The 13,087-nt window shown below is 38.2% G+C and overlaps 1 protein-coding gene across 1 annotated transcript in view; it reads left to right on the forward strand.

Moving 5' to 3' along the window:
* Positions 1-12,749, forward strand: part of plekha8 (pleckstrin homology domain containing, family A (phosphoinositide binding specific) member 8) — a 29,807-nt gene extending 17,058 nt beyond the window's left edge. The window contains exons 4-13 of the mRNA XM_079444406.1: positions 3,650-3,780; positions 4,042-4,200; positions 4,290-4,330; positions 4,416-4,519; positions 4,621-4,909; positions 7,113-7,198; positions 8,250-8,308; positions 8,748-8,946; positions 9,062-9,123; positions 9,771-12,749. Coding sequence (XP_079300532.1) covers positions 3,650-3,780; positions 4,042-4,200; positions 4,290-4,330; positions 4,416-4,519; positions 4,621-4,909; positions 7,113-7,198; positions 8,250-8,308; positions 8,748-8,946; positions 9,062-9,123; positions 9,771-9,968 — 1,328 coding nt within the window. The 3' untranslated portion in view covers positions 9,969-12,749. The remainder of the gene's footprint in view (positions 1-3,649; positions 3,781-4,041; positions 4,201-4,289; positions 4,331-4,415; positions 4,520-4,620; positions 4,910-7,112; positions 7,199-8,249; positions 8,309-8,747; positions 8,947-9,061; positions 9,124-9,770) is intronic.
* Positions 12,750-13,087: the final 338 nt, after the last annotated feature.

Below are 13,087 nucleotides of genomic sequence, written 5' to 3' on the forward strand. Positions count from 1 at the left end.
CCCAGCCCTCACACATCTGGACAAAAAAGACTCATATGTCAGCATGCTGTTCATAGACTTCAGTTCAGCATTCAACACAATCATCCCTCAACAGCTCACTCATAAGCTGGACCAGCTGGGGCTCAACACCTCTCTGTGCAACTGGCTGTTGGACTTCCTGACCGGGAGACCTCAAGCAGTACGGGTTGGCAGTAACACATCCAGCACCATCACACTGAACACTGGGGCCCCCCAAGGATGTGTGCTGAGCCCCCTCCTCTTCACTCTGCTGACCCACGACTGCACACCATCACACAACTCCAACCTGTTCATTAAGTTTGCGGATGACACAACTGTGGTGGGTCTCATTAGCAACAGAGATGAGACAAACTACAGGAGCGAGGTGAGCCGCCTGGCCGGGTGGTGCAGTGACAACAAACTCTCTCTGAATGTGAAGAAGACGAAGCAGATTGTTGTTGACTTCAGAAGAGTACACACTCAGCATGCCCCTCTGACCATCAACGGTGCGACTGTGGAGAGAGTGAGCAGCACCAAGTTCCCGGGTGTGCACATCACAGAGGACCTCTCCTGGACTAAAAACACTGCAGCACTGGCCAGGAAAGCACAGCAGCGTCTCTACTTCCTCCGCAAACTGAGAAGAGCCAGAGCCCCTGCCCCCATCATGTGCACCTTCTACAGAGGCACCATCGAGAGCATCCTAACCAGCTGCATCACTGTGTGGTATGGCACTTGCAAAGCATTCTGCCACAAGTCACTTCAGCGCATAGTGAGAGCAGCTGAGAAGATCGCTGGTGTCTCTCTCCCCTCCCTCCAGGACATCTACAGCACCCGTCTCACCCGCAAAGCCCTCCGCATTGCAGGTGATCCCACCCACCCGACACACAGCTTCTTCAGTCTGCTGCCATCAGGGAGGAGACTGCGGAGTCTCCAGGCGAGGACCAGCAGACTGAAGGACAGCTTCATACATCAGGCTGTCAGGAAGCTGAACCCCCTCCCGTCCTTGCTCCCCCTCCCCTCTTTTACCCCATGCAACACTGAACTCTGACACTATGAGCCCCCCCTCACCAACTTAAAAAACTGTGACCAGCACCTGTCACTTGTGCAGCATTGGACTGATCACTACCTCATCCAGCATTGACTGCAAACTACCTCTTCGGATAGTCTGATATAAGGACTGTTCTCCCTACTGACAAGCTGTTCTTGCACTACACATATATCTGCACAGTTTTGTTTTATTTAACTGATTTGCACTCTATCTATTCTGCCATGTGCCTTATGCCACTTTATCTCTTTTTTTTATTTTTATACAATGTCTTCAGATTGATAAGCTCTTGTTGCACTACACGTATATCTGCACAGTTTCGTTTTTATTTAACTGGTTTGCACTCTATCTATTCTGCCATGCGGCTTATGCCACTTTATCTATTTCTTTATTTTTCTACAATGTCCTCATTTGTATAGCTGTATAGTTGTATGTACATATGTTTAAACTGTATTATCTGTATGTGAACGTGTTTAATGTTAACTGTATGCACCAAGGGTCTGAGAGTAACGCAATTTCAATTCTCTGTATGTATGCGCCGTACATGTGGAAGAATTGACAATAAAGCAGACTTGACTTGACTCGACTTGTTTATGCGTGGTTAGTGAAAAACGAAAATTTTGAAGTCACTGAAATAAGGCCATAAAAAAAACAAATTATTGATATAAAAAAAACAATATATAAAAAACAATATATTGATTTTTTTTGAGTAAAAAGGGTCTATGCGAGAGGGCGTCAACCTTCACATTCACACCTGAGAAGACAGGCCTGCATAATGAGCTTCATAATCAGCCATTTAGTCAAGTATGTGACTGAGAGGAAGAGTTACAAGAAAGAATGTGTAGTTGTAGTTACAATACATTTTTGTAGTTTATTAAGCATATATTTAGCTATCACACAAAATAACTTGAGATTCACTTGTGAGTGCAGTTAAACATTTTATTAGGAACAATCAAAGCTGTCTTTCAAAGCTGACTTTTTAGCATCATTACTCCAGTCACATGATCCTTCAGAAATCATTCTAATATTCTGATTTGCTGCTAAAACAACATTTGTTATTATGTTGAAAAGAGCTAAGGAGAATTTCAATTTTTTTTTATGAATAGAAAGTTCAGAAGAACAGCATTGTTTGTAACATGATACATGTCTTTATCATCACTTGTGTGCTAAATAAAAGTTAAAATTTCTATATATGCTGTCTCCAAGCATTTGCACCTGGCATTTTCATAGTGTATATTGTTTATGTGCTCTGAAGGGGAAAAAACAACAACACATTTAGAAATTCTGGGTTATTTCTCTCAGCAGATCTTCTTCCAGAAACAGAAAGTATCCGGGATGAACTTATTTGTTTCCGCTGACAGCATTAACCAAATAATCACAGCTTTCTCCTGTTATGATGAAAATTGGCAATTTTGCCAAGCAAATACCAAGAAATAGGTTGCAGTAGTTTGTCAATCCGCTATGGGACTGAGCTCGAATAGCTTCAGCATCAGCGACTTCTTATAGGACACAATCGCTGTCAAACGGAGATGCAGTCTTTCGACAGACCCTCCAATCATCACGCAGAAGCCCGGAGTCCAGCCCCGCCCACTCCTCCATTCACCCCCAGAGACGCTGAGCATCCGTGGGCGGGACATAATCGCAGCATTTATCCAATGACCGTCTAGTTTCGAAGCACTGAAAAAAAACTGTTCAAAGCAGCCCCATTGAAGTCCATGGACGCTAGGCTTCAACAGGGAAATACACTGTGACGCTACGGGAATATGTGAGAAGGAAATCGAGTCACCTGCTATATGTAGCTGATTCTGGACGAACTCGTCTTCGAGATGAACGTGTTCTAACGCATTTTTAATCAATAAAATGTTAACACAATAGTACATATTTGACCATTAATTTTTTGACATTATAGGGGAAGCCGAGCTTCCCTTGCAGTCTTAAAGAAATCCCCACTGATATATATATATATGTATATGTGACCCTGGACCACAAAACCAGTCTTAAGTCGCTGGGCTATATTTGTAATAGCCAAAAATACATTGTATGGGTCAAAATTATAAATTTTTCTTTTATGCCAAAAATCATTAGGATATTAAATAAAGATCATGTTCCATGAATATATTTAGTAAATTTCTTACCGAAAATATATCAACTTCATTTTTGATTAGTAATATGCATTGCTAAGAGCTTAATTTGGACGACTTTAATATTTTGTTTTTTTTGCACCCTCAGATTCCAGATTTTCAAATAGTTGTATCTCAGCCAAAATTGTCCGATCCTAACAAACCATACATCAGTGGAATGCTTATTTATTCAGATGATGTATAAATCTCAATTTCGAACAATTTACACTTAAAACTGGTTTTGTGGTGCAGGGTCACATATATACAGTATATATATATTATTATGACTAGGCCCAGCTTCCTGTTTTAATAGGCAATGTCAAATATAGGAAACTGTGTTTCGTATGATTTCATGGGGACTTTAACCAATGAGATTACATAAGCCATTCAGATCATGACGTTTGTTCATTTTGCAATTTTTCAAAGAGCTGTCAATTCAAGTCTACGAAGAAAATAATGTCAACAATAGTCTCTTTTTTCTTCTCAGAGCTCCAGGAAAACTCAGAGGCTCTGAAAACGAAAATGTCTGAGCTAAGGCTTTACTGTGACCTCCTCCTTCAGCAAGTGAACAAAATACAAGAGAGTTCTCAAGCAGAGAACGCAGCCGATTCGGGGGAGGTAAGGGAGTGCTTGTCTTGAGTCAACCTTCACTATGCTTACTGCACCTTTCAAGGACATAGTTATGACAATTAAACAATATATAAGCTGGTCAAACATCAATACAGAGTGTTTATGTTTTCATACTTGCACTAATTGTCATTCTGATTTTTTGTAGTTGTCTTTATCACAAAAATGAGGGGTAAAAGCCAGTCCTAAACCAGTCAGACTGGTCAACCTACTCTAAATCTTAAATTTAGTTGTGCTGTGTGTGGGTTTCAGGTAGGGGATGAGACTGGAAATCTAGTGAAGTCCACTTGCACCACCTTCTTGAAGACCCTGCAGGAGTGTATGCAGATTGCTAGCCGGACCTTCAATCCAGATCTTCTGAGTCGGACCCCTCCAGGCTCTCCTCCTGTGGCTACCATCAAACCTCACAAGGCATATTAAATATAATCACTGAATGGTTGTAAATTAATTTAGTTTTTCAGAACTTCAAATAGAAAGAATGTTTTTTGTTTTTTTCATAGATCAAACCTACTGATCCAAGAAATCAGCACCCAGGAGAAAAGTGAGTTTAGTTCATATTAATGTACTCGTGTGGGTCAGATATCCTTTTGTTTTTCTCTACAAAGTTTAAAATGTGTGTTATGCAGACAAAAGGACTTAATAAACATCTCAGGAACATCAGCACATGAGAGTGGACCAGAAAACGAACCACCTCCAGCTCCTCAAGAAAACATGCCTACATCTCCTACAGGTATGACAAACATTAAGTCAGATTCGGAAATGATTACGCATGCAGCATTTGGCAGACCTCAACTATCATTTCCTGTCTTGCCTATGTCTTGTTCTGTTTAGGAAGTGGTTTAATGGAGGACCAGAAGGAGCCCATGGAGCCTCGTAATGGCTCTTCATCAAGTACACAGGACCCTGAAGAATCTGTAGGAGAGGAGAAGGACATCCCGACAAAAGAAGCAGACCTTCCCCAAGAAAAACAAGAGGAAGTCGCACTGAGCCCCACACAAAACAAAGAAGAAAAGGTCACTGAAGAAATCCAGGCTGACCTGGAAGTGAATGAGCCTCAGTCTGAGAATAAACAGGAAGAGGAAGATAAGGTGGACACATTCTTCAGTACCATGAGCCACAGGTATGAGGCGCCTCCGTTGCTGTGAACCTCTGAGGGAATAAGATGAATGTACTGCACACATTTACGCTATTCAGAATCTTGTTTTTGTTTTGAAAATTAGCTATGGTCATCCTAATGTCAAGTTATAAGCTAACACTACTTAGAATTTTGTTTACAGAAATGTGCTATATGCAAAGTCAGCATTTCAGTAAAAAATGTAGATTGTGGGACTATAAATCTCATTAACATTGTGGGACTATAAATCTCATTGAGTAACATTGTGTCCTGAGTAACCAGGTGCAGGACGATAAAGTGACAAGTGATCAATCCTGCCTGTTCTGTTAAAGGTATATTCAAAGGTAAAGTCTGTTGAGAGAATTTGTGGCTTTGCTGTGAAATACCACACAAACCAATTTGGAAACACCTAAAAGTTAATCAAAACAAATGAAAAACCTGTTGACAGAAATGCGCTTTAATTGAAGTTATCTATATATTCAATTCTAGATCAATTATTATACTTATGTCACAAAAGTTTGCTTTCAGTTAGGACAAAAAAAAAAAAGACTGGATACTTGTTGCGTCTCACCTGGTTGGATCATGATGTAAAAGGCACTTTCCACAAATAGGGTACCCTTAGGTGTCCCATTACTTTTTTTTTTTTTAAACATTAGACGCACACATTTTAGAAAACCAAACTAGAACTTGTAGAAAAACTATTCTCTAACATCACTTTTGCGTACTGTCTTAATATATCATTTACATTTATTCATTTAGCTGACGCTTTTATCCAAAGCGACTTACGATTGCTATATATGTCAGAGGTCGCACGCCTCTGGAGCAACTAGGGGTTAAGTGTCTTGCTCAGGGACACATTGGTGTCTCACAGTGGATTCGAACCCAGGTCTCTCACACCAAAGGCATGTGTCTTATCCACTGCGCCATCACCACCCCACATATCACATCTGGACCCACCGTAATTGTAGTTGAAATCTATTTGAAAAGTCCATGTGAAATGTCCAAACATATGGTTTGCTGTGTTCCACATTATGCATGAAACCAGGTAGACGCAAAAATAATCTTATTCCTTTTAAAAAAAAAATTTTTTTCAAACTTTTATCTATGATATTATTAAAAAAAATTTAAATAATTATTGAAACATCCTAGGTGTTATATGACTTTCAGACAAATACAATCAGAGTTATATTAAAAATAAATTCCTGGGTTTTCCAAGCATTAAAATAGCAATGAATGGGGTCGGGATTTTGAAGCCCAAAAAATTGCATCCATCCAAGATAAAAAGTACTCCACACGGCTCTGGGGGGTTAATTAATGTCCTCTGTAGCGAAGCGTTGCACTTGTGTAAAAAAAATCCATATTTAAAACTCTATAAAATGTAATCTTTATCTTCCGCTAAATGTCATGCTCGCGTTCACGGAAGAAGAACACGGAATCGTGACCCCCATTCACTGCCATCATAAACCTTGGAAGAGCCAGGACATTTTTTAATATAACTCTGCTTGCATTCATCTGAGAGAAGAAAGTCATACGCCTAGGATGCCTTGAGGGTGAGTAAATCATGGGGTAATTTTCATTATTGGCTGAACTATCCCTTTAAGTAGAAGTTGATGGTCAAGCACCTTCCTTTGCTGGAAAGACTCACATTGTACCTTGCTTGTGGAAAGTTCCAAAACAAAGAAATAAATGTCTTGCAGTTTCAACATAGTGATTTTATCATGTAAAGACAAAAGTGGTTCATGATTAAATGTTTATCATGGTATGTTTTCTTTTGGTCGCTCAAAATGAGGCCCAGCCTGTGATGAGGGTTTGTAGATTCTTTTGCTATTCATAATTCTTTCATCTCTTTTATGTAATAATGAGGTTATCACGTAACTACAACACTAATGTTTCAACAGCCTTCATTGGGCTGATACCAAATAAACTTGAACTGTCAGTAATGTGAAATGTTATCAAAGCAACGTGTCGGTATTCAGATATGAAAACCTTTTCAGTATTCTATCACTGTGTGAAGGTTGTTTAATCTCATTTATAAAACCTGTATTTAATGTGTGCTGTTCTTAATTAAGGACTGCATGTTCCAAACTGGTTTTCTTCTGCTTTGGCAATGCCTGCTTTTGTATTGATGTTTTATTTCATCAAATAAATGTTTTGTTAACATGTACTAATGTATTGTCCTTGTCTGAATGTCTGTGGTTTTTTCTTGTAGATTTAGTGATATAATACTGGAGGACGACAGTGGTATTCCCACACAAGCCTTTTTGGATTCTTGCTATGCTATAGTACCAGTTTTAGGTAGGACACTCTATCTTTCACTCTTTCTCCCTTTTCCACCCCTTCGTTGCTTTGTTTCTTTTCCTGTCAGTCCAGGTTGTCGCATTCTGTGCTTTCATTAGTATTGTGCTTATTAAATGTTGTAAAATGCTACCGGGGACATTGATTTTTGTTACTCTGTGCATGTGTCGGTTCACCATGTGCTTTTTTTTTTATTTTATTTTTTTTATTTGCATCTCATGTTAGTCTGCACAGTTAATGCCTCATTCTCCCTCAGGCATGGTCTTGCATGCTCTGCTATGTCTTTATACTGGAACAGTTCGGTGAGTATCTGACCAAGAACCGGGTCAAAAACAAGAAAATCTGTGTCGGCAATCAATTATTATAATACAAACGATGTTCCTCACTTTCTTCTTAATAACATACTATATGAAGGTGATAAAGGTGATTGGGGTGTCATGTACCGGTTTGCTACTGGTACAGTTTTTAAGCCTCACTTTTTTCTATAGTTTGAATGGGATGATGCCTCTGAAGGTGATTGGGATTTGGTAAATAATTAATGGTGTTTCTCTCTGGGTTGTGGCGATTCAGTACACTTGCACCTCAGGAATACAGTAGGTCTATGTGCACATAGATCATTGGACTGCACATGAACTGGCATAAATTGGGACAAATGTTTCTAGTTATTCACATTGAATTTTATGTGTCATAATTGTCTCTCAGTTACTATGACCCTCACCAATATGTGTGTACACTACCATTCAAAATTTTGGGGTTGGTAAGATTTGTTTTAATGCTCCCTCAGGCGGCATTTCTTTAATCCAAAATACAGTTAAAAAAAAGTAAAATTGTCAAATGTAATTATAAAAAAATTGCAGTTTTTTGGGACAATTATCAATTACTGTAAAAGTCTTTACTGCCACGTTTGATCAATGGATTCTTCCTCTTTGAATAAATGTATTTATTTCCTTCAAAAAATAAAAAGAAATTACTGACCCCAAACTGTAATGTAGGAAGGAAGGAAACTAACAGCTTAACCATTAAAGTACTTACAAAGACTTTCTCCCCTCAGACAAGCTTGGACCAACTGTCTTTGCTCCAGTTAAAATAGATTTTGTGGGAAACATTAAGGTAAGTGTAAATGCAAACAATGAAATGCATGTATAATACATATTTTAAATGACTTGAGCAGTGGGTTTAAAGATTATAGGTTTACTCTTGGATGACGTTCTTGCCATTAGTATTGGGGTGAAAAATGCATTGATGCATCTGACAATTAAAATTCAGTGCATCCAGTACAGAATTGAATCATCTGTAATAATTAGCAGTAATGAGTAATGACTGTAATAATACAGCAAATATATAGTTAAACCCGACCATTCAAAGTAATGCCTGTGACGACTTTGAGACTGGTTTGTTTTGGGTTTCCTTACATATTATGATATATGAATTATATCATAATATGTAATTCATATTCAGTTATTCAGTTGAAGTATTTAACAGGGTACTGTACTTTTTCTGGATGTCACCATAACCACTAGAGGGCATAATAGCTTATTTTCTCCATCAGAAAATCCAGCAGAAGGTATCCGATCCTGAGAGTTTCCCCACCCTGCAGAGCATCGTGCTGCATGAGGTGAGGACGGAGGTGGCACAGGTGCGGAACTCGGCCACAGAAGCGCTGCTGTGGCTTAAACGTGGACTCAAGTTCTTCAAAGAATTCCTCTCTGAAATCAATACAGGGATAAAGGACGTCCAAGGAGCTCTTAGTAAGTCAAATGATCAAATCTAAAACCGTTTGTGTTGCAAAAAGAAAAGAACACCTGGTTCAAACAACTGTCCTTCAGTCAGTGCTTTGTAATGTCCCCTTTTTTCTTCTTTCAGATAATGCATATGGAAAGACACTACGGCAATATCATGGATGGGTTGTTAGAGGTATCTTTGCAGTAAGTGTTGTGCTGAGAGTGCTGTTTTTCCATTTTAAAGGAACATTTGACTGACGTCCTAGTTCTTCGTGTTCTTTTTATGTTTCTGTCAAACACCAAAAAAAAAATTGTTTTTTGCAATATTGACACTGGTGACAAGAATTATGTAATTGTAATGGTATAAAAAATTTTTATATCATAAATACTTTATTTAAAGCAAAAATAACTATATTGTGATATATATATCGTTACCGTGAAATAGAATGACTTGTATCGTGATTTTGGTCATATCGCCCACCCCATAGCATACACTCAGAATCCCTCCACCTCCCCCAGCTCCAACCATATAAATCTGCTACAAAAACTTTCATGTATGCTATATGTTCACAGCAGCTTGTCTTTGAATATACTTGCAGTAGTAAGTCTCTGTACTTGCTCTGCAGCAATGTTGCAGATCTATTCAGCCAAGACCAAATACATTAACACTGGCATTTCCATTACAATGCAACAAAAATTCCAATAGTTGTAATGATTGATCATTTTATGGCACATGCTGTGCATAGAATTATATAAAAATGTCCTTTAGTGTTCCATTGAAAATAAAATAATATACAGCTTTGGAAAAACATAAGAACATGCATTTATGACTGTGTTTATGTTCATTTTAGCTGGCTCTACGGGCTGCCCCATCCTATGAGGGCTTCATGGCTGCTCTGGTTTCTCATGAAGGTGATGAGCTGAAGGAAGGCTTTACGACCGGCATGCATCGAGACCTAGACATCTACCTGCCAGCTATGCAGAAGCAGCTGTCCATCCTGGATGCTCTTTATGAGGAGTACGGCTTGGAATCAGATGAGATTGTGTGACTAACACAAATACACCCACACAGCGAACAGAGCTTGCTTCTGACGGAGCTCGTTGGTTTCAGTGGTGAAGTTGTAACTCTCACCCGCTGTGGTAACCGAGCCCAAAGTGTTGAAGACGGGGAGGTTTCTGTGAGGGCAGGGTTCGCAAAACTTGACCAGTAAGAGTGTGTTGGATAATGTGGCATATGCAGACTCCAGTAACAGTCATCTCTGCGAAATTTAAACGGCCGCGTCAAAATAATGCTAGCTGAGGGGTGGCAGGGTGTGATTCCAAGTGTTTTCAGGGAACAGGTGTATTTTTAGAAACCTTCAGTGGCATGATCAAGTGTTATGTTGACATTGGTTGTATGTTTTTCATACACTTTTAGGCATGAGAGTACAATGGCAGATAAGCTGAAGATATTGCTTACCTGGCAGTGAAGGTGTTAGTCGCAGTACCCTTATTTACAGTAAAACTGCACGTGCTTTTCTCATTACTTTTGTTCAGATACTCGCATCTCGTTCGTTTTAGACTAGCACAACTAAAAAGTTATTCAGAGACTTTCGGGGATTCAGATAAACATGCAGTGTGTTCATAAAACCAAATACTTACGTTAAATATACAGATACTGTGGTGGGCTATTTTTTGCAGTGGCATAATCTTGGTTTAAACACATTCACAATGGCTCCAATTCAGGAATTGTAGGATCAACTTGGTGAGAGGGACCAAAGGAGAGTTTCTTCTTCATGATTTTGTGGAACGATATCCTACTATTAATAACATGTAGCTTTGGCTCTACAAAAGGAAAGATGTCATGATATTTCCTCAGTGACTGTATTTATTGACTTATTTATATGAATATTAATTCTAACTGTTGATTTTAATGTAAGAATCACACTATGCTTATTCTCAAATCATATGAATGATGCAAATTTGTGCATGTTGCATTGCATGGATTATGTTTTTATATTTTGACATTAATCTAGATCTAGATTACTAAATGATTCACACATAATATGAGGACTGTTCTCTTAGCTTTACGTTTTATTCTAATTAATTCCACAGTTTAAAACTACAATCTGACAATCCATTGGCTTTATTAAAATGCCTTCCTAGCATTGTAAATGTCAGAATTGTGTTACTGTATGACTTTCTTTTTCTGCTGAACACAAAAGATATTTTGAAGGTTAAAAAAGTTATTAAGAGTATAAAATCTTGAGACATTTCTCAAAATATCTTCTATGTTTCATATAAGTCATACAGTTTTTGAGCAGCATGGGCTCAACAAACCTTTATGCATGTATTTCTTCTATTGAACACAAAAGAAGATATTTTGAAGAATGTTGGTAACAAAACAATTGATGGTAGACATTGACTTCCATATGGGAAAAAATACTATGGAAGTCAATGGCTACTGTCAGCTGTTTGGTTAACATTATTCTTCAAAATATCTTGTTGTGGATGAACTCTCTTTAAATTCAATTGAAGTTTTGACATCCTAAGAATAGCACACAGGATCCATGTTGTCATTCACTAGTATTAAAATATGTCTATATGGTATGCCTTTTTACATGTATTTGCTAATTGTAATTTTTAAATTGTATGTCATTTATACTGAATTGCCTGCAGTGGTTTTCTTTTTTTTTAATTCAAAAATATGCTAAATTTATCGCAATGTAGATGAATTTTGTATTTTCAAATTCACGAGGTGACCAATAACAAGCATTATCAATTCAAGTGACCTTTTTAGATACAAGTAATGTTACATCATTGTTGTGACACTCAATCCTTCAATATCTGGATGTGGTTGCTGGGATACTCTCACCACAACAAGGATGATCTCTAGACTCAATAATAAGGGCCAAGAATAGAAGGATTGTTTTTACGTGCACTTGTGCATGTGCGATAGAGGGAGAATGGTTTCTGATGTTTTGTTTGTCAAAACACACAAAATATCCAGAGGCAGTGGTTCTCTTTGACTGTTTTGAGAGTGTATTCTACATGAGCAATCTGTAGTGAATATACTACTACAATCGAATACGGTATTTATTAAATGGACATCATGACAGTTCTGAGAGGAGTTATATTTCATTCCATACTCAATGGAAAAAATGTATCTATGCAGCGTTGCTCCATTCATTTCTAGGGGATGATGGGAAAACATTCAGGAGAACTTCTTGGGCAGGCGGCATGATGGAATTGGCAATTGGATGCCAAATTAACCTCTTGCAACACCCTTCCAACACTATCAAAAACTTCTTGGCCCATGAACAGAGTTTTCCAGTGACCTGAATGCATGCTTCTTGGAAGAAGAGATCTAATGTGTTTATTGGATTTCAGCCAACCAATGAGAATGTAAATTATTTTTGATTAAGCGGTATCACAAGCTTTCGTGCAACATTTAATTGAACAAGTTAATACAAAACGCATTCCACGACTGCTTTTCAGTGTGTTAGACTGACATATTTAACTGCTGAGCAAAGGTCACACATCTTTTGTAAACTCTTGCACATGACAGCATTTGAAAAATTTTATCTTTTCAAAAATGCATCTCTAGACCTTGTGTTTTGTGTTATTTAAGTGAAAATGTGTTTTCTCAAAATTACCCCTAGTTATATTTCGTTCCTAAATGAATCAAGATTTGTTGATTAAATTGAGGGAACGATTCAATACATTAGACGTACTGGATTATGCAATGAATGTTGTTGTCATTGTAAACCTACCTTAAAACATGGACACCACAACAAATTGCAACAGAATATAAATTCAAAATGTGAAAATATATTTTCCTGCAACACTGCAGCATTGACATTTGTATTCTTTGTATTGAGGCAAGAGGTCAATCTGTGATACTATGGCAACGTTGGCTTTGTCATCACATGACCTGTGACAGGGCTGGGCAACTTCGGTCCTGGAGGGCCGGTGTCCTGCAGAGTTTAGCTCTCCAACCCTAATCAAACACACCTGAAGAAGCTAATCAATGTCTTCAAGATCACTAGAAAGTTACAGGCAGGTGTGTTTGATTAGGGTTGGAGCTAAAAGATCATTCTATGTATCACACGTACGCATATTTGAGAGATGATTGTAAGATCACATTTAGGATGGTTTCTGTGCAACATTTTATAAATGAGGCCCCATG

This window comes from Barbus barbus (genome assembly GCF_936440315.1).
Source record: "Barbus barbus genome assembly, chromosome: 21".
Taxonomy (NCBI): domain Eukaryota; kingdom Metazoa; phylum Chordata; class Actinopteri; order Cypriniformes; family Cyprinidae; genus Barbus; species Barbus barbus.